Genomic DNA, 22,635 nt, shown 5'->3' with positions numbered 1-22,635 from the left:
TTTTTTTATAATTATAAAACCAAGGAGGAGATTTTGGCCAAGGAAAGAACTGAACAGTTATTTATATAAAACTCTGAAATTGGTTTTAGAATGTTTCCTGATATGGATTCTAAGACTATGCAGTTGATTCCAGCTAGTGGGAAGCAGTTTGCCTGTTACAATGACAATATACATGGCAAAGCTTTTATTGATCCTGTAAGGGACGTGTGAGCAACACATGATGGAATCCCATCTCCTAGAATGAAGAGCAAAGTCTGAGTCTTTAAGCCATTAGACTCATTTCACAGGATCCAGTTTTGGACCTTTGCAAGACAATAAGTAGTCCCCTCAGTAACAGAAAATATGGGTGCTATGTGTGCTTTTACATTTAAAAGAAATATCATTTGATTTTTAGAAAATGCTTCTTTTTTATGCAATGTTTGCCTTCATACAAAACGAATTGACCATTATAAAAGATATTAGCAAAACCCAAGGGCAACAGCCAACACCATACCTATTGGCTTGGCCAATGCTTGTTTGTAATAATTGCCCTTGCTTCTTCTTCATTTAATTTTGCAGATACTCAACTGTTGCTTTGTTCCTTTCACTCCACTCATAATATTTTAAAAGTGTTTCCATTTTCTATGAAATAAATGTCTGCATTTAATAATTATCTCTATTAGTTTTTTTATTTATTCCTTAAGCTAATTGGGGACAATCAATCATTCAGAAAAATATTTATATGCCCAATAATGCACAGAGGATAATGAATCATAGTTTTAAAATATGATGTTTATTTTGCTTCACCCCCTGACATAACTAATAATAATATAAGGATATCAACTTCATGAACATTAGAGAAATGCTCTTATGAGGTCACTGCCTGACCCTGTCATGTGCCCTTTTCCTATATTTTTACCTTTACCCTTTTCTTACACAGCCACCTTTTCTCATCATTACCAAGTTACCTCCCTACCACCCCTTCATCCCCTTCTATTTCCTTCGCTACTCTTTTCCATTGATTCTTCAGCAACTTGTTTCTTGGGCTAGTCACCACCGATTGGTTTACTAACACCATTTGGTTCCTCTATGGATGCTGGTTGCATTTCTACATATTCTTGATTTAGTGATGATTCTTCTACTACATATTACTCTTGTGGTGTGGATGTACTGCTTATTGCTGATTTGGTGATGGTTCTCCTACAGCATATCCCTCTTTTGGTGCTGCAGTCTGTACTCCATTTTGCTGACTCGGTGATGGTTCTTCTACTGCATATCCCTCTTTTGGTGCTGCGGTCTGTACTCCATATTGCTGATTCTGTGATGGTTCTACTGCATATTCCTCTTTTGGTGGTGGTTTATGTACTGCATATTTCTCCTTTCGCTCTGGTTTCTCTTCTTTAAATTTCCTTTTGTGTGTTGATGCCCCTTTACCTTCATGTTTACCCTTGTGAGGCGCTCCACCCTCGGATTTCTCCATCAATGTGGGGTCTTCTGAAAGAAAGAAATAAAGCCAATCAATCTCCCGCTAGGATTAATGTGTGTCACCTTTACGAAGATAGCCAGCCCTGTACTCTGGTGCTTAGTCGCATGCTCCTATTGCCCCTGCATGTAGATTCCCTTGTTCAGACACCTGTCGTCTGTAATATACCCAGCAATTCAGCAAGTCCCATCACGTAAACATCTACATTTCAGCCTCCTTATCCCAACACAGCAATACTATGAGTGCTCAATAAAACAATATCACATTATAGCATTGACAATATTCTTCAGTCAATCCAACAAAATTGCCTACTTGCCCTGACACCCTATGTTGTTTAGTATGCAGGTCCACATGGAGTCTGCCTCACAAGATGGTGGTTTCCCAGCTTTTATAGTGGCTGTTTTTTGGATGAGTGCTGTTGTTGGGTGTTTCAGTGCTGCTATTTTATTTTAGCTTCCCAAGAAGGATGCTTACAACAATCAATCAATTCTGGGCAAAGACTTCATCTTTACAGAGAGCTGTAAAGATCCTCGGCTAAGATTACAAATGCACATACTTACATGATTGTAGTGGGAGCTAAATACAAGGCAAGAAAATACTCTAAACTCATTCCCATGATGCACTGAATAAACAACTCTAGCCAGTGGGACAGACCTCCTGGAGGCGGCTTTGGTAGAATCTATTCCAGTTCTGTTTGCTCTCTTAGTGTGGACAGCATTGTATACAATACTTCACAGAACCAATCCTCATGATTCAGTGGCTTTTATGTGAATCCCATTTGCATTACTCTTATTTGTGGCTTTCTTCCCATTTTATGTTTGACCTGCCCACAGGAGTTTTTTGTTTTTGTCATTGATAGATTCATCATTGGTCTTGCTCCAGATGCAGCAATGTATTTATGAAAACAGAGCCCATTAAAAGCTAGCTCGCTGCATCTCAGTGCCAGCTTAATGTCTCTAAACAAACTCCAAAAGAAATGTGGAAGATAGAACCTCATCTTTACAGACATTAAAGACCACTGTAGAGAAGCATTGGGGATGCCCAACGGGTTTTGCTTGCACATACATGTAAATGCGACTGATTAGCATTGACAATGTGTGTGTTAAAAATGAGGTCAATAAATTAATATTACTACACTCATTTCCAATTCTGTAAAAGCTGTGGTTTTCATAGACAGTTAAGCAGTTCTGGAAAGGAACACAGTTTCAATAGTTCAGGGTCATGAGCATTTATTCTCTTTAGGACTAAAACATGCCTGTGGCAACAGGACTATTTCCTGGTAGAATGCAAAAAGAACAGATGATGGACAGAACGCTGCATTAATCAAACATTAACCCCCAGTCACTGATCTGGGTTAAATCCATCATTTGTTTGCATGCCATGCTATTCCAGTTTAGACCCAGCCATATACAAATCAGTCTTGATCCTGTTCCACAAACTGAGGTGGAATAGTTAGCAAAAGAACTATGGATTTAACCCAGATCTCTTGACTGGAGGGTGAATGTTTTTATTTGTTCTGAATTCTGTCCATCATTTGTTTGTCTTTTGTTTTCATGGTTGAATGGGCAGGTCATAAAAACAAATGGTTCGTAGCCTCCTGAGCAGTTTTCCTGAGTGCCATAGGGCCAGTCCAACCTCCATGTAATTAGAATGTGTACCAGAGTCACCCAGACAGCAGCAAGCATGGTCAAGATCTGGAAAGCTTGCTTATACCTCTCAACAATCCCATCTGCAATCTACTCCCTCTAACATGCCATGTAACTAATATGTGGTCGATGATGCTGTCCTTCAAAAGCTCAGAGTGAATCTTTTTGCCCCAGGGCCCTTCTTCATACATCATATATACTTAGTCAAAAGATCTTGGTAGTGTGAGCTCTTAGAGTTTACTGCAGCAACTCAGATGTCTACACTCGAGAGGTCTGTCACAAAACGGTTAGATACCGGAGGGTCAGAGGGAACATTTTTAAAGACCGCACAGGATTATATCCCCAAACAAAGTATTAAAGACACTGAAAACCCTGAGGTCTGAGATAGCAAAGAAGAAAGATAAAAAGGTGGTGTGTGAAATGAGAGACAAAAACCTAATGTACGTGGTGAAAGGGCAATCCCTAAGGAACGTAATCACTCACTCACCCCGGGTAACAAACCCCATCACATGGGATTTTCATCCCAAAGAAAAATCTCCTACTCTCAGGGGGCCGCTGGCCCCTCTACGAGAGGTAAGAGCTCAACGATGTTTAAGTTTTGCACTGAAAAGTGGACTGAATCCACAAATGAAGAGCAGGGTGTGAGTAGGGGATGCAGTGCTGATGAAATAATAGTGCAATAAGAGTGTGTTAAAACTAGTTACGGGACGGCAAGGAGGAATCTCTTAGACACCGCCGTACCGATGCTAGATTAAAAAAGTGAGAGCCCCACTAGTTCAATATAACCAATGGAGCAATATATGAGACAATGGTCAACATGTTTCAGCCAAGGCGCCTAACTAGGCTCGGCTTTCATCAGGACCTGGTTAGCTACTGCAAAAATGAAAGAATAACGTATCAAAGGATATCGTGGGCACCCCAAAGTTGCTTGTAGGGTGTACGGCTCCTCAATGATTCAGACATCACCTAAACAAAAAAGATACAGTGTAAGAATGTTGGTCCCAAATGCTGAGTAGTAACAGGTGTGAAAGTGTAAACTATAAGCAAGGACCACTCACCCGTGAAAACTGGGTGGAAAATTGACCTCCACCTGGCTATCGCTGAGGAAGGAACACCGCTCTGAAAAAAAGATGTAAGACTACTGAGGAATGGGGTGCTTACATGTCATGAGCGAGTGTGAGAAACGTGAGTAGGTCATCTAAAAGCGAGGGAAACTGACAAAATCGGTGAATGCACAGTATGTTTATAGATACAGAGATCACCGTTTAACAACAGGTGTTGAAACCGTAATCTCTCCTGTTTAAATCGGTCTAAACAATAACAAGTTGAAAATGACTGTACAAGTGTACAGCAATGTCATGATGTGTGCCCAGACATATCGATGAAAGGTGGGAGATTAGCCGCCTTCATAAAAACATAATTGAACTAAAAAAGAATTAGAAAAGAGAGACGGTGTGAGCCCAGCGTCAGAAATCCTACCTCTCCGTCGGGGAACCGGGCTGGAATGAGCCTGCAGCCGGAGGTCCCGCGGGGTTGGACGGAGAAGGATTAAGAAAGAATGTGTCATAACACATAAACCAATCAGGGGACTAGTTTCACATGCTGTGAGTGGGGAGAACCAATCAGAAGTGCTGATGCACCTGAGTGGCAGTTGCCAAGGAAACAGGTATGCAGCTGACGGGTTGGAATTACGCTGTCAAAAAACCAAAGGAATGCGCGCCACGATTAATTAGGGAAAAAGGTGGGGGCGCTCCTTCACAGGGTGTGCGGGTTAATTAAGGGAATCTAGGAATTAGAGGCGTAACAATGCCTCGAAGACGCATGGAGATGCATATTGGGCAAAATAAAGTAAGCACATGCTGAGTAATTAAAACGGAGATACGCTAGTTGAAACGGCACTAGCTCCAAAAGCGCGGGTCGCTCCGTGAGTGTGAACTCGCAGGGATTGGTGTGAACTGATGCTAAAACACCGGATTAGACAACGCGGTCGAAACTAGTTAAGAGTGCACTAGGTTCGCCGGGAAATAGATAACCAAATGAAATTAAAAGCTCTCGATATGTAGGGAGGGCAAAACAAAAAGAAGACTGTCAGAATGGAAAGAGAGTACAGTCGGTGGTTGGCCAGCAGCCTGGGAAAGTGCATGCCATTATGCGGAAGCCCAGCAGAGCAACCGCAAAATGTGTACAGTAGCAAAAAGTTAATAAATATACTTGATGGGTGATGCCCATGAGCACGGTGTGAAACAAGGGCCAGAAGGTTAGCTCAAGCCATGAAAATTACAAGGATAGCCATGGAATATCGTCGTTCAGTCCCTGAACGTGTGTCTTCAGTTTGTACACCCACCTTTGCTCACGTTTGAATAGAAAGGAAGAGCTATCTGTAAGATGTGGTGGTATGTAGGGTTTATCAAGGACTGTCCAGTGTAGGTCATTGGGAGCATGATTGACCTCTAGAAAGTGGTTGGTGAGTTTGGTAGAGGAACGACCACACCGTATCGTGCTTTTGTGTTCCAAAATACGAGTTTTAATACGACGGGTGGTCATTCCAACATATCTCAACCCGCACGGGCAGGTTATAAGGTAGATCAAATTTGAGCTATTGCAATTACTGTGGCTTCTAAGAGTCCACGGTCTGCCAGTGCCAATGTCTATCTCTTTGGTCACCGAGGTGTGGCTGCATGCCGCACAAGAACCACATGGATAGTGGCCCACAACTGGAGGTAGACCCCACAGGGTATGTTGGGTGCCTGTTTGGTTAGTGCGTGGGCGAGTGTGCACCAACTGGTCTCTGATGTTACTGCTGCGTTTGAACGCAATAAGGGGTCTAGGCAGCCCTACATCGCCTATGTTCAGAATTTTCCAGTTAGATAAAATGATTTTTTTGAGTTGGTTGGAAAATTGACAATAGGTGTGCACGCAGGTGAGTCTGTTCTCAGGTGTCTTGGGGACCTTAGGTGCCAGAAGAGTCTCCCGATTGTTATTCGCGGCGCGTTTGGATGCTCTGCGGATCAAATATTTAGGATAGTCTCTGGCCAATAGTTGTTTAGATAAATTACTAGCATGTTCCTTGTACTTATCAGTTGAGGAACAATTCCTTTTGAGGCGTAGAAACTGGCCGAAAGGCAGATTGTCCCGCAAAGCCCGTGGGTGAAAGCTATCATACTTCAAAAGTGCGTTCACCGCCATGGGTTTCTTGTATAGCTCAGTACTCAAGCCGCCATCAAACGGGGTTATCAAAATGTCAAGGAATGGTAGCTGAGTCTTAGAGTACTCACAGGTGAAGTTCAAAAAGGGGTCACAGTTGTTAAGCCAGTTCTTGAAAGACAAAAGTGAGGAAAGGGGTCCCTGCCAAAGTACGAACACGTCGTCTATGTACCTCTTCCATATCTTGATTTGATTTCTGTATGGATTGTTGGTACTAAGCACATGTTGTTCCTCAAAGACATGCACGTACAGATTTGCCAGGCTGGGAGCAAAAATGCTCCCCCTTGAAGTGCCTGACACTTGCAAAAACAACTGTTCCTCGAATTGAAAAAAGTTCTCTTTCATGGCGAGCTTCGCACATGACATGATGAATGAGACAGGAGTGATGGAGTCTGGTGGATTAGCCAACAGGAGAGATTCGATGACATCTAAAGTTTCATCCTGCGGAATGCATGTGTACAATGACTCTACATCAAATGAGACTAAGAACTCTGTTTCACAATCAAAAGACAAGTCTTTGAGTAGGATCAGGATGTCCTTGGTGTCCTTGAGGTACGTTGGCATTTTAGCCACAAAAGGGCGTAAGAAGTGGTCTGCAAATGCCGACAGTGGTTCCAATAGGGACCCTAGTCCTGAAATTATGGGGCGGCCAGGGGGAGGATTCACATTCTTATGTACCTTGGGAAGAATATAGAAATAAGGTACAATGGAAGTGGTGTTAACCAAATATTGAGCTTCATTGGAAGTGATCCAACCATTGGTGCTGGCTTCATTCACTAGGATCTGAATGATCTTTAGTAAGCGTTTAGTGGGATCTTGAGCAAGAGGTTGATAGAAGTTGGTGTTGCCCAACTGTCGCAAGCATTCGGAGCGATAAGCGGTGGTGTCCATGATAACGGTGGCACCACCCTTATCAGCCGGCTTGATCATGATGGAGTCATCAGACGTGAGGGAGCGTAAGGCTAGGCGCTCTGACTTGGTCAGGTTTTGATATTGGCGGTTTTCTGAAGCACAGGAGGAGGATACCTGTGAGGTCACCGCTTTCTCGAACGTGAGTACCTGTGGAGGGACTTGACTGGGCAAGGGATTAAAGGTGGATTTATTGCGCAAGCCCGTATTCAAGTCATGGTCATCGAAAGAGGTACTGGGTTCAGCACGAAAAAAGAAATTCAAGCGAATCTTTCTGAAGAAATGAGCGAGTTCTTGATTTATGGAGAACAGATCTCCTTTGAAGGAAGGAACAAATCCTAATCCTTTGTTCAGGAGGGACCTTTCATCCTGTGTTAGAACTCTGCTGGATAAATTGATGACTAGGTTGTGCTCGTGCTCGTGCTCGGGACCACTGGAGTGTCCCTTGAGCTCGATGACGGAGTTACTTGTTGTTGATCTGCCCAATGGACTTGGTTCCGTCTCCTTCCCCTTGACCTTCCTCGGCCAAACCCTAAAAAAGGCTGACTGGAATACATCTGTGGAGGAGGGGGATAAGGACAAGGTTGTCCAAAGGGAGGGGGTTGTCCAAACGGAGGAAAGGGGGGATAGTTGAAAGGGGCAGGCGGCCATCATTGAGAAGGATACATAGGGTTAGGTACGCCTCTCAGGTTTCTCCTGTTGCCCCTGCCTCTCCTTTTGTTACCTCTCAGCGAGGAATCTTCACCCGAGGCAGTGTCTGACCCACTTGACCAATCATCACTGCCTGATGTAGAGTAGTCGGACCCATACCTGCGGCCCTGGCGATTGAGTTGAGGCGGCACGTAGTCAGCACTAGTGTATGGGTACACTTTCTCTAGTGAAAAACGGGCCAAATCTTTTTTAAATTTGGTAATCTTAGTCATCAGTACCGAGTCCTTGAATTCTTTGTTGTGTTTATTGGATTCCTCTTGTTGTTTCTTGAAAAGAGCGCCAGTGAGTGTCACTTTAATTTGTGATTCCAGTGCCTGGATCTCAACTAACACAGCATCGGCAACTCGTTTGGCAGTGCTTATGATGAGGATTAGCCAATCTCTGGTACACTTCCAAGCTATTAGGGACCAATCATTGAGAAAAGTTTTGTCGTCCAGAAACAATCTGGGAGCATTTGTCACAATGAGTCCTGTAGGGGCACAATTGGCTCTCAAATATTCGGTCATAATAGCTCCGTGGATGTATACTCGTGAATGTGATTTTTTTAAAGTTAAAACCTTAGTCCAATCAACCTCAGCGCTGATTGAGGGGCCTTGAAAGGTATCCATGATACTTGGTGTATCTAAAATGGCCTGAGCTATGGTATCATCAAAGGTTAAACCAAGGCGTTCTGCCATGATTGTAAGAATAGCTATTAAGTGCAAACAAGGTAAAGTCAGTCTCAACCAAGGAATCAGAAGAAAAGAACCCACAGGAAGGAATATATATGTGTGCGAACTGCGCACACCGGGAGAAGAAATCAACCTGCAGAAAAGACTTATTTCGCAAAACAGTTAAGGCACTAACTATGTGCCGTACTAAAGACCCACAGCCATAAGCTGTACATGAAATCTGTCACAAAACGGTTAGATACCGGAGGGTGAGAGGGAACATTTTTAAAGACTGCACAGGATTATATCCCCAAACAAAGTATTAAAGACACTGAAAACCCTGAGGTCTCAGATAGCAAAGAAGAAAGATAAAAAGGTGGTGTGTGAAATGAGAGACAAAAACCTAATGTGCGTGGTGAAAGGGCAATCCCTAAGGAACGTAATCACTCACTCACCCCGGGTAACAAACCCCATCACATGGGATTTTCATCCCAAAGAAAAATCTCCTACTCTCAGGGGGCCGCTGGCCCCTCTACGAGAGGTAAGAGCTCAACGATGTTTAAGTTTTGCACTGAAAAGTGGACTGAATCCACAAATGAAGAGCAGGGTGTGAGTAGGGGATGCAGTGCTGATGAAATAATAGTGCAATAAGAGTGTGTTAAAACTAGTTACGGGACGGCAAGGAGGAATCTCTTAGACACCGCCGTACCGATGCTAGATTAAAAAAGTGAGAGCCCCACTAGTTCAATATAACCAATGGAGCAATATATGAGACAATGGTCAACATGTTTCAGCCAAGGCGCCTAACTAGGCTCGGCTTTCATCAGGACCTGGTTAGCTACTGCAAAAATGAAAGAATAACGTATCAAAGGATATCGTGGGCACCCCAAAGTTGCTTGTAGGGTGTACGGCTCCTCAATGATTCAGACATCACCTAAACAAAAAAGATACAGTGTAAGAATGTTGGTCCCAAATGCTGAGTAGTAACAGGTGTGAAAGTGTAAACTATAAGCAAGGACCACTCACCCGTGAAAACTGGGTGGAAAATTGACCTCCACCTGGCTATCGCTCAGGAAAGAACACCGCTCTGAAAAAAAGATGTAAGACTACTGAGGAATGGGGTGCTTACATGTCATGAGCGAGTGTGAGAAACGTGAGTAGATCATCTAAAAGCGAGGGAAACTGACAAAATCGGTGAATGCACAGTATGTTTATAGATACAGAGATCACCGTTTAACAACAGGTGTTGAAACCGTAATCTCTCCTGTTTAAATCGGTCTAAACAATAACAAGTTGAAAATGACTGTACAAGTGTACAGCAATGTCATGATGTGTGCCCAGACATATCGATGAAAGGTGGGAGATTAGTCGCCTTCATAAAAACATAATTGAACTAAAAAAGAATTAGAAAAGAGGGACGGTGTGAGCCCAGCGTCAGAAATCCTACCTCTCCGTCGGGGAACCGGGCTGGAATGAGCCTGCAGTCGGAGGTCCCGCGGGGTTGGATGGAGAAGGATTAAGAAAGAATGTGTCATAACACATAAACCAATCAGGGGACTAGTTTCACATGCTGTGAGTGGGGAGAACCAATCAGAAGTGATGATGCACCTGAGTGGCAGTTGCCAAGGAAACAGGTATGCAGCTGACGGGTTGGAATTACGCTGTCAAAAAACCAAAGGAATGCGCGCCACGATTAATTAGGGAAAAAGGTGGGGGCGCTCCTTCACAGGGTGTGCGGGTTAATTAAGGGAATCTAGGAATTAGAGGCGTAACAATGCCTCGAAGACGCATGGAGATGCATATTGGGCAAAATAAAGTAAGCACATGCTGAGTAATTAAAACGGAGATACGCTAGTTGAAACGGCACTAGCTCCAAAAGCACGGGTCGCTCCGTGAGTGTGAACTCGCAGGGATTGGTGTGAACTGATGCTAAAACACCGGATTAGACAACGCGGTCGAAACTAGTTAAGAGTGCACTAGGTTCGCCGGGAAATAGATAACCAAATGAAATTAAAAGCTCTCGATATGTAGGGAGGGCAAAACAAAAAGAAGACTGTCAGAATGGAAAGAGAGTACAGTCGGTGGTTGGCCAGCAGCCTGGGAAAGTGCATGCCATTATGCGGAAGCCCAGCAGAGCAACCGCAAAATGTGTACAGTAGCAAAAAGTTAATAAATATACTTGATGGGTGATGCCCATGAGCACGGTGTGAAACAAGGGCCAGAAGGTTAGCTCAAGCCATGAAAATTACAAGGATAGCCATGGAATATCGTCGTTCAGTCCCTGAACGTGTATCTTCAGTTTGTACACCCACCTTTGCTCACGTTTGAATAGAAAGGAAGAGCTATCTGTAAGATGTGGTGGTATGTAGGGTTTATCAAGGACTGTCCAGTGTAGGTCATTGGGAGCATGATTGACCTCTAGAAAGTGGTTGGTGAGTTTGGTAGAGGAACGACCACACCGTATCGTGCTTTTGTGTTCCAAAATACGAGTTTTAATACGACGGGTGGTCATTCCAACATATCTCAACCCGCACGGGCAGGTTATAAGGTAGATCAAATTTGAGCTATTGCAATTACTGTGGCTTCTAAGAGTCCACGGTCTGCCAGTGCCAATGTCTATCTCTTTGGTCACCGAGGTGTGGCTGCATGCCGCACAAGAACCACATGGATAGTGGCCCACAACTGGAGGTAGACCCCACAGGGTATGTTGGGTGCCTGTTTGGTTAGTGCGTGGGCGAGTGTGCACCAACTGGTCTCTGATGTTACTGCTGCGTTTGAACGCAAAAAGGGGTCTAGGCAGCCCTACATCGCCTATGTTCAGAATTTTCCAGTTAGATAAAATGATTTTTTTGAGTTGGTTGGAAAATTGACAATAGGTGTGCACGCAGGTGAGTCTGTTCTCAGGTGTCTTGGGGACCTTAGGTGCCAGAAGAGTCTCCCGATTGTTATTCGCGGCGCGTTTGGATGCTCTGCGGATCAAATATTTAGGATAGTCTCTGGCCAATAGTTGTTTAGATAAATTACTAGCATGTTCCTTGTACTTATCAGTTGAGGAACAATTCCTTTTGAGGCGCAGAAACTGGCCGAAAGGCAGATTGTCCCGCAAAGCCCGTGGGTGAAAGCTATCATACTTCAAAAGTGCGTTCACCGCCATGGGTTTCTTGTATAGCTCAGTACTCAAGCCGCCATCAAACGGGGTTATCAAAATGTCAAGGAATGGTAGCTGAGTCTTAGAGTACTCACAGGTGAAGTTCAAAAAGGGGTCACAGTTGTTAAGCCAGTTCTTGAAAGACAAAAGTGAGGAAAGGGGTCCCTGCCAAAGTACGAACACGTCGTCTATGTACCTCTTCCATATCTTGATTTGATTTCTGTATGGATTGTTGGTACTAAGCACATGTTGTTCCTCAAAGACATGCACGTACAGATTTGCCAAGCTGGGAGCAAAAATGCTCCCCATTGAAGTGCCTGACACTTGCAAAAACAACTGTTCCTCGAATTGAAAAAAGTTCTCTTTCATGGCGAGCTTCGCACATGACATGATGAATGAGACAGGAGTGATGGAGTCTGGTGGATTAGCCAACAGGAGAGATTCGATGACATCTAAAGTTTCATCCTGCGGAATGCATGTGTACAATGACTCTACATCAAATGAGACTAAGAACTCTGTTTCACAATCAAAAGACAAGTCTTTGAGTAGGATCAGGATGTCCTTGGTGTCCTTGAGGTACGTTGGCATTTTAGCCACAAAAGGGCGTAAGAAGTGGTCTGCAAATGCCGACAGTGGTTCCAATAGGGACCCTAGTCCTGAAATTATGGGGCGGCCAGGGGGAGGATTCACATTCTTATGTACCTTGGGAAGAATATAGAAATAAGGTACAATGGAAGTGGTGTTAACCAAATATTGAGCTTCATTGGAAGTGATCCAACCATTGGTGCTGGCTTCATTCACTAGGATCTGAATGATCTTTAGTAAGCGTTTAGTGGGATCTTGAGCAAGAGGTTGATAGAAGTTGGTGTTGCCCAACTGTCTCAAGCATTCGGAGCGATAAGCGGTGGTGTCCATGATAACGGTGGCACCACCCTTATCAGCCGGCTTGATCATGATGGAGTCATCAGACGTGAGGGAGCGTAAGGCTAGGCGCTCTGACTTGGTCAGGTTTTGATATTGGCGGTTTTCTGAAGCACAGGAGGAGGATACCTGTGAGGTCACCGCTTTCTCGAACGTGAGTACCTGTGGAGGGACTTGACTGGGCAAGGGATTAAAGGTGGATTTATTGCGCAAGCCCGTATTCAAGTCATGGTCATCGAAAGAGGTACTGGGTTCAGCACGAAAAAAGAAATTCAAGCGAATCTTTCTGAAGAAATGAGCGAGTTCTTGATTTATGGAGAACAGATCTCCTTTGAAGGAAGGAACAAATCCTAATCCTTTGTTCAGGAGGGACCTTTCATCCTGTGTTAGAACTCTGCTGGATAAATTGATGACTAGGTTGTGCTCGTGCTCGTGCTCGGGACCACTGGAGTGTCCCTTGAGCTCGATGACGGAGTTACTTGTTGTTGATCTGCCCAATGGACTTGGTTCCGTCTCCTTCCCCTTGACCTTCCTCGGCCAAACCCTAAAAAAGGCTGACTGGAATACATCTGTGGAGGAGGGGGATAAGGACAAGGTTGTCCAAAGGGAGGGGGTTGTCCAAACGGAGGAAAGGGGGGATAGTTGAAAGGGGCAGGCGGCCACCATTGAGAAGGATACATAGGGTTAGGTACGCCTCTCAGGTTTCTCCTGTTGCCCCTGCCTCTCCTTTTGTTACCTCTCAGCGAGGAATCTTCACCCGAGGCAGTGTCTGACCCACTTGACCAATCATCACTGCCTGATGTAGAGTAGTCGGACCCATACCTGCGGCCCTGGCGATTGAGTTGAGGCGGCACGTAGTCAGCACTAGTGTATGGGTACACTTTCTCTAGTGAAAAACGGGCCAAATCTTTTTTAAATTTGGTAATCTTAGTCATCAGTACCGAGTCCTTGAATTCTTTGTTGTGTTTATTGGATTCCTCTTGTTGTTTCTTGAAAAGAGCGCCAGTGAGTGTCACTTTAATTTGTGATTCCAGTGCCTGGATCTCAACTAACACAGCATCGGCAACTCGTTTGGCAGTGCTTATGATGAGGATTAGCCAATCTCTGGTACACTTCCAAGCTATTAGGGACCAATCATTGAGAAAAGTTTTGTCGTCCAGAAACAATCTGGGAGCATTTGTCACAATGAGTCCTGTAGGGGCACAATTGGCTCTCAAATATTCGGTCATAATAGCTCCGTGGATGTATACTCGTGAATGTGATTTTTTTAAAGTTAAAACCTTAGTCCAATCAACCTCAGCGCTGATTGAGGGGCCTTGAAAGGTATCCATGATACTTGGTGTATCTAAAATGGCCTGAGCTATGGTATCATCAAAGGTTAAACCAAGGCGTTCTGCCATGATTGTAAGAATAGCTATTAAGTGCAAACAAGGTAAAGTCAGTCTCAACCAAGGAATCAGAAGAAAAGAACCCACAGGAAGGTATATATGTGTGCGAACTGCGCACACCGGGAGAAGAAATCAACCTGCAGAAAAGACTTATTTCGCAAAACAGTTAAGGCACTAACTATGTGCCGTACTAAAGACCCACAGCCATAAGCTGTACATGAAATCTGTCACAAAACGGTTAGATACCGGAGGGTGAGAGGGAACATTTTTAAAGACTGCACAGGATTATATCCCCAAACAAAGTATTAAAGACACTGAAAACCCTGAGGTCTCAGATAGCAAAGAAGAAAGATAAAAAGGTGGTGTGTGAAATGAGAGACAAAAACCTAATGTGCGTGGTGAAAGGGCAATCCCTAAGGAACGTAATCACTCACTCACCCCGGGTAACAAACCCCATCACATGGGATTTTCATCCCAAAGAAAAATCTCCTACTCTCAGGGGGCCGCTGGCCCCTCTACGAGAGGTAAGAGCTCAACGATGTTTAAGTTTTGCACTGAAAAGTGGACTGAATCCACAAATGAAGAGCAGGGTGTGAGTAGGGGATGCAGTGCTGATGAAATAATAGTGCAATAAGAGTGTGTTAAAATTAGTTACGGGACGGCAAGGAGGAATCTCTTAGACACCGCCGTACCGATGCTAGATTAAAAAAGTGAGAGCCCCACTAGTTCAATATAACCAATGGAGCAATATATGAGACAATGGTCAACATGTTTCAGCCAAGGCGCCTAACTAGGCTCGGCTTTCATCAGGACCTGGTTAGCTACTGCAAAAATGAAAGAATAACGTATCAAAGGATATCGTGGGCACCCCAAAGTTGCTTGTAGGGTGTACGGCTCCTCAATGATTCAGACATCACCTAAACAAAAAAGATACAGTGTAAGAATGTTGGTCCCAAATGCTGAGTAGTAACAGGTGTGAAAGTGTAAACTATAAGCAAGGACCACTCACCCGTGAAAACTGGGTGGAAAATTGACCTCCACCTGGCTATCGCTCAGGAAGGAACACCGCTCTGAAAAAAAGATGTAAGACTACTGAGGAATGGGGTGCTTACATGTCATGAGCGAGTGTGAGAAACGTGAGTAGGTCATCTAAAAGCGAGGGAAACTGACAAAATCGGTGAATGCACAGTATGTTTATAGATACAGAGATCACCGTTTAACAACAGGTGTTGAAACCGTAATCTCTCCTGTTTAAATCGGTCTAAACAATAACAAGTTGAAAATGACTGTACAAGTGTACAGCAATGTCATGATGTGTGCCCAGACATATCGATGAAAGGTGGGAGATTAGCCGCCTTCATAAAAAAATAATTGAACTGAAAAAGAATTAGAAAAGAGGGACGGTGTGAGCCCAGCGTCAGAAATCCTACCTCTCCGTCGGGGAACCGGGCTGGAATGAGCCTGCAGCCGGAGGTCCCGCGGGGTTGGATGGAGAAGGATTAAGAAAGAATGTGTCATAACACATAAACCAATCAGGGGACTAGTTTCACATGCTGTGAGTGGGGAGAACCAATCAGAAGTGCTGATGCACCTGAGTGGCAGTTGCCAAGGAAACAGGTATGCAGCTGACGGGTTGGAATTACGCTGTCAAAAAACCAAAGGAATGCGCGCCACGATTAATTAGGGAAAAAGGTGGGGGCGCTCCTTCACAGGGTGTGCGGGTTAATTAAGGGAATCTAGGAATTAGAGGCGTAACAATGCCTCGAAGACGCATGGAGATGCATATTGGGCAAAATAAAGTAAGCACATGCTGAGTAATTAAAACGGAGATACGCTAGTTGAAACGGCACTAGCTCCAAAAGCACGGGTCGCTCCGTGAGTGTGAACTCGCAGGGATTGGTGTGAACTGATGCTAAAACACCGGATTAGACAACGCGGTCGAAACTAGTTAAGAGTGCACTAGGTTCGCCGGGAAATAGATAACCAAATGAAATTAAAAGCTCTCGATATGTAGGGAGGGCAAAACAAAAAGAAGACTGTCAGAATGGAAAGAGAGTACAGTCGGTGGTTGGCCAGCAGCCTGGGAAAGTGCATGCCATTATGCGGAAGCCCAGCAGAGCAACCGCAAAATGTGTACAGTAGCAAAAAGTTAATAAATATACTTGATGGGTGATGCCCATGAGCACGGTGTGAAACAAGGGCCAGAAGGTTAGCTCAAGCCATGAAAATTACAAGGATAGCCATGGAATATCGTCGTTCAGTCCCTGAACGTGTGTCTTCAGTTTGTACACCCACCTTTGCTCACGTTTGAATAGAAAGGAAGAGCTATCTGTAAGATGTGGTGGTATGTAGGGTTTATCAAGGACTGTCCAGTGTAGGTCATTGGGAGCATGATTGACCTCTAGAAAGTGGTTGGTGAGTTTGGTAGAGGAACGACCACACCGTATCGTGCTTTTGTGTTCCAAAATACAAGTTTTAATACGACGGGTGGTCATTCCAACATATCTCAACCCGCACGGGCAGGTTATAAGGTAGATCAAATTTGAGCTATTGCAATTACTGTGGCTTCTAAGAGTCCACGGTCTGCCAGTGCCAATGTCTATCTCTTTGGTCACCGAGGTGTGGCTGCATGCCGCACAAGAACCACATGGATAGTGGCCCACAACTGGAGGTAGACCCCACAGGGTATGTTGGGTGCCTGTTTGGTTAGTGCGTGGGCGAGTGTGCACCAACTGGTCTCTGATGTTACTGCTGCGTTTGAACGCAAAAAGGGGTCTAGGCAGCCCTACATCGCCTATGTTCAGAATTTTCCAGTTAGATAAAATGATTTTTTTGAGTTGGTTGGAAAATTGACAATAGGTGTGCACGCAGGTGAGTCTGTTCTCAGGTGTCTTGGGGACCTTAGGTGCCAGAAGAGTCTCCCGATTGTTATTCGCGGCGCGTTTGGATGCTCTGCGGATCAAATATTTAGGATAGTCTCTGGCCAATAGTTGTTTAGATAAATTACTAGCATGTTCCTTGTACTTATCAGTTGAGGAACAATTCCTTTTGAGGCGCAGAAACTGGCCGAAAGGCAGATTGTCCCGCAAAGCCCGTGGGTGAAAGCTATCATACTTCAAAAGTGCGTTCACCGCCATGGGTTTCTTGTATAGCTCAGTACTCAAGCCGCCATCAAACGGGGTTATCAAAATGTCAAGGAATGGTAGCTGAGTCTTAGAGTACTCACAGGTGAAGTTCAAAAAGGGGTCACAGTTGTTAAGCCAGTTCTTGAAAGACAAAAGTGAGGAAAGGGGTCCCTGCCAAAGTACGAACACGTCGTCTATGTACCTCTTCCATATCTTGATTTGATTTCTGTATGGATTGTTGGTACTAAGCACATGTTGTTCCTCAAAGACATGCACGTACAGATTTGCCAAGCTGGGAGCAAAAATGCTCCCCATTGAAGTGCCTGACACTTGCAAAAACAACTCGAATTGAAAAAAGTTCTCTTTCATGGCGAGCTTCGCACATGACATGATGAATGAGACAGGAGTGATGGAGTCTGGTGGATTAGCCAACAGGAGAGATTCGATGACATCTAAAGTTTCATCCTGCGGAATGCATGTGTACAATGACTCTACATCAAATGAGACTAAGAACTCTGTTTCACAATCAAAAGACAAGTCTTTGAGTAGGATCAATGATTGGTCCCTAATAGCTTGGAAGTGTACCAGAGATTGGCTAATCCTCATCATAAGCACTGCCAAACGAGTTGCCGATGCTGTGTTAGTTGAGATCCAGGCACTGGAATCACAAATTAAAGTGACACTCACTGGCGCTCTTTTCAAGAAACAACAAGAGGAATCCAATAAACACAACAAAGAATTCAAGGACTCGGTACTGATGACTAAGATTACCAAATTTAAAAAAGATTTGGCCCGTTTTTCACTAGAGAAAGTGTACCCATACACTAGTGCTGACTACGTGCCGCCTCAACTCAATCGCCAGGGCCGCAGGTATGGGTCCGACTACTCTACATCAGGCAGTGATGATTGGTCAAGTGGGTCAGACACTGCCTCGGGTGAAGATTCCTCGCTGAGAGGTAACAAAAGGAGAGGCAGGGGCAACAGGAGAAACCTGAGAGGCGTACCTAACCCTATGTATCCTTCTCAATGGTGGCCGCCTGCCCCTTTCAACTATCCCCCCTTTCCTCCGTTTGGACAACCCCCTCCCTTTGGACAACCTTGTCCTTATCCCCCTCCTCCACAGATGTATTCCAGTCAGCCTTTTTTAGGGTTTGGCCGAGGAAGGTCAAGGGGAAGGAGACGGAACCAAGTCCATTGGGCAGATCAACAACAAGTAACTCCGTCATCGAGCTCAAGGGACACTCCAGCGGTCCCGAGCACGAGCACGAGCACAACCTAGTCATCAATTTATCCAGCAGAGTTCTAACACAGGATGAAAGGTCCCTCCTGAACAAAGGATTAGGATTTGTTCCTTCCTTCAAAGGAGATCTGTTCTCCATAAATCAAGAACTCGCTCATTTCTTCAGAAAGATTCGCTTGAATTTCTTTTTTCGTGCTGAACCCAGTACCTCTTTCGATGACCATGACTTGAATACGGGCTTGCGCAATAAATCCACCTTTAATCCCTTGCCCAGTCAAGTCCCTCCACAGGTACTCACGTTCGAGAAAGCGGTGACCTCACAGGTATCCTCCTCCTGTGCTTCAGAAAACCGCCAATATCAAAACCTGACCAAGTCAGAGCGCCTAGCCTTACGCTCCCTCACGTCTGATGACTCCATCATGATCAAGCCGGCTGATAAGGGTGGTGCCACCGTTATCATGGACACCACCGCTTATCGCTCCGAATGCTTGCGACAGTTGGGCAACACCAACTTCTATCAACCTCTTGCTCAAGATCCCACTAAACGCTTACTAAAGATCATTCAGATCCTAGTGAATGAAGCCAGCACCAATGGTTGGATCACTTCCAATGAAGCTCAATATTTGGTTAACACCACTTCCATTGTACCTTATTTCTATATTCTTCCCAAGGTACATAAGAATGTGAATCCTCCCCCTGGCCGCCCCATAATTTCAGGACTAGGGTCCCTATTGGAACCACTGTCGGCATTTGCAGACCACTTCTTACGCCCTTTTGTGGCTAAAATGCCAACGTACCTCAAGGACACCAAGGACATCCTGATCCTACTCAAAGACTTGTCTTTTGATTGTGAAACAGAGTTCTTAGTCTCATTTGATGTAGAGTCATTGTACACATGCATTCCGCAGGATGAAACTTTAGATGTCATCGAATCTCTCCTGTTGGCTAATCCACCAGACTCCATCACTCCTGTCTCATTCATCATGTCATGTGCGAAGCTCGCCATGAAAGAGAACTTTTTTCAATTCGAGGAACAGTTGTTTTTGCAAGTGTCAGGCACTTCAATTGTGGAAATATGGATTTTTATGATCAGTTATGTCCCCTATCTTGGACCCCAACGGTTTCATGTATAGATCATAAGTACATGTATGTTTCCTCCAGTTCCAGTTATGAAGACGCAAACACATGTGCGTCCACCGTCAACATGTCCTCTTTCAGACCCGCCATGAATGGGCCGGATACTCTATTCCTAAGTATGAAAGGCCACCGGCTTTATATGGTTCACTTCCCACATTTCTTACAGTCCAGGCGAGTAGGCCCTGATTCTGCCATCAAGCCTTTTCTGCCTTCTGCCTCTGAAAGCTCCAGTCTGAGCTCGCATCTGTATCCATGAACTTTGTCCTACTCCCTGTGCGGCTAACGGTGCCTGACTCGACCTGTCTGCTTGCCAAAAACTGCGTTTCACCTTCAAGATTATCTGCTCTGCTCCGCTCTTCACCCAATGCATTCCTGTCTAGTAGTTTAAGTAAACATTCTTTCAGCTACCGAGCAAAAGGCCCGGCTTCTCTGTCTTTATGCAAGTAATTCATAGCCCTGTTACTATGGAAGATTTTCTACCCTCGCATCTAGTGTAGACACTTAGACGCTTGTACACGCACTAACAGTCAGTATAGTCAGTATAGAATAAGATTCTATCCTAAGAGACCTTTCTTTTTGGATAACACAGTTCTTTAAACATAGGATGTTAGATATGATTTGGGATTAGGTTGACATAACCCCAGACTTCTGTCTCCACATGTAGAGCTAAATGTCAAGTCCCTTTCACCCCCTAGTTGCTCGTCAATCACACGTCATGCTGCTGCGCGCGCATCTCTGCCAAGTATTTCTGCTGACATTGCGAAATTCTTCCGTGGAACCACCCATTTATGACATCATATCCAATGACGTTCTTTAAGTTACGCCCAGTTACACCTATTTTAGTTACGCATGTATGTTCTTATCTTTATTATCAACTGTTACGCCTCCTGCATCTGTTTCACTGTAATGCCTATTGTATAAAAATGATTACTTGTCAATAAAGTTGGTTCTTCACTTCCTGAACCTTCGTGGTGATGGAATATGGAGTCCATCGATTCGAATCGATTTTGGAATAAAGCCCGTTCCGAACCTCTAATACCACGGATTCTGCCTCTTATTTTACTGAGCTATTATTATAGATTTTCCGCATCAAATTAAGTCCCGGTAATTAAATTATTTACCACATAAATGGCGCCCGAACAGGGACACTTTCTCATCTCACGCGCCGGAGGTGCGTTGCAGGCCCGGTCTCCTGTCACAGCTGGACGGACAACAACGCGTACCCACAGGATTTCCTGTATCTCCCTCCTGCCGAGCGGGGGTAACTGAGGCTGCGATCAACACCCAGACGAGGCGGTGAGAAGTGCGAAGTATCCCGACCAGAGCCTAGCTGAGAGAGCAAGATCCGAGGTATACAGAGGCCCACCAGGTTCCGAAGTTCCGAAGTTCCGAAGTTCCGAAGTTTCGAGTCGAGTCCAGTCCGGTCCGAGTCCAGTTCAGTTCAGTTCCGAGGCCTTCCGTTCCGAGCTACCCGGTGAGTACCATTGTCGGGGAGGCGTTCTGACGTGCACATAGGTTGTGCCGGTCAAGACGGGTTTGGGTACACAAATCCGGTCTGCACTGTTTCAGCAGTGTATCTGTACTGTTTAGCAGTATATCAAGTATGTCTAGTATATAATCCAGAATTACCTAGTTAGTGCCGAGTATCATGTTTAGTGACTAGTTCCTCAAATGACCATCATTGCTGTTCATTAAATGTTAAATGTTAAAATGTTTTAAATACGTTCTGCATATTGTGGTGTGAATGACTGTTCATTATTGTGCTTTGCTGTATTAAACGTGTTCAGAATTAGGTATCAGATCAGATCAGTTCTCAAAAATGCCGCTCTTTTCGAAATTAAGACAGATAAAAACTAGAAAAGGGGTACTCGAAGAAGCTGTTCCCATTCCTCCTAGGGACACTCCAGGGTACTTCATGTATCATAAACATGGCCTAGACGCCATATTATTTCTTGATTTATGGGTAGACTACACCAAGGAATTACCAGAAAGTCAGAGGTGGCCCGCAGCTGGGACCTGGGATGCAGATTGCATCGTGAAAGTAGAGGAAGAATTATGGAAAAAGAAAGCTAGACAATCACAGAAAGATGCCATTGAATTATGGCGTAAAGAATCGTATAGACGTACAGAAAAAGCACGTAGACAGGAAGAGAAGAGTAAGGAGAATTCAAATAAAGTTCGAGAAAATCTATTAATTGAAGAAGGTACTCGAGTAAAATCAGAACAAGTAGACAGACAACGAAATGCCCTTATGAATGGTATGTATCCTCTTTTGGCCGAAGGGTTACCTAAGGCTACTCCGGAGATACCAAAAGACTTGCCACCCCCATTGTTCCCGATAAAAGTACATCCCAAAGGGCATCCCAGAACCGCAGAAGATGTTTTTCTTTCCTCTTATTTAGACGACGCAGCTCCCGAGTATGCTAGTGCTGCGCCACATAGACCGCCTGCCGAGGGGGTTCAACGCCAAGACCCTCCTCCGTCTGTACCTCCGCAACAACAAACTCCGACACAAGTTCCGGCAAGCACATCTGTTTCTACAGCTGTACCCACATCTATGGTTGCCATATCACGTTCAACGAATCCTTTCACATCCAGCACCCCAGGTGGTGCTAAAGGAGGTACAACAAACATTTTTTCCACGCCACCCAGAGTAAATAAACTTTCCTTTCAAGAATTAGCCCACCAACGTACGCCCAAACTAGTAACTCCCGACGCGCTTAAGGAACTTCTAATAGATTGTAGATATGACCCGGTGCCCGGAAAAGGGGACGAAATGCTGCTGGCATCATTACGTATCCGACGAGCTGCAATATATTTAGGGAGGCTACCAGGAATGACTACACATTTAGAAAATATATATCACTTTGTCCAGTCAGGACGAGATTCCGAAAGTATTAATAGAGCCTTGGAGTACCAGAAAGTGGAGATACAGGGGGAACTGTTACGTTTCCTCATAAATTGTGTGATCAGAAATCAAGACCGACCAGGGGTAAATCCGGAAGAAATGCAAATTCTTACCACCTGGAGTCGGAATATATCAGAGGGGAGACATGATAAACGATCATGTATAGTAGCTATGTGCCGCAAGATC

At 44.6% G+C, this 22,635-nt stretch overlaps 1 protein-coding gene across 1 annotated transcript in view; it reads right to left on the bottom strand.

Annotated features, from left to right (window-relative positions):
• Positions 1-1,153: 1,153 nt before the first annotated feature.
• The window catches only part of LOC146813066 (uncharacterized), an 88,400-nt gene continuing 66,918 nt past the window's right edge, over positions 1,154-22,635 (bottom strand). Inside the window, exon 3 of the mRNA XM_085615254.1 lies at positions 1,154-1,473. Within this exon, the coding sequence (XP_085471380.1) occupies positions 1,154-1,473 (320 nt within the window). The remainder of the gene's footprint in view (positions 1,474-22,635) is intronic.

This window comes from Triturus cristatus, chromosome 7, assembly GCF_964204655.1.
Source record: "Triturus cristatus chromosome 7, aTriCri1.1, whole genome shotgun sequence".
Taxonomy (NCBI): domain Eukaryota; kingdom Metazoa; phylum Chordata; class Amphibia; order Caudata; family Salamandridae; genus Triturus; species Triturus cristatus.
The sequence above is the reverse complement of the archived record's forward strand: the minus strand, read 5'-3'. Positions and strand labels throughout refer to the sequence as shown.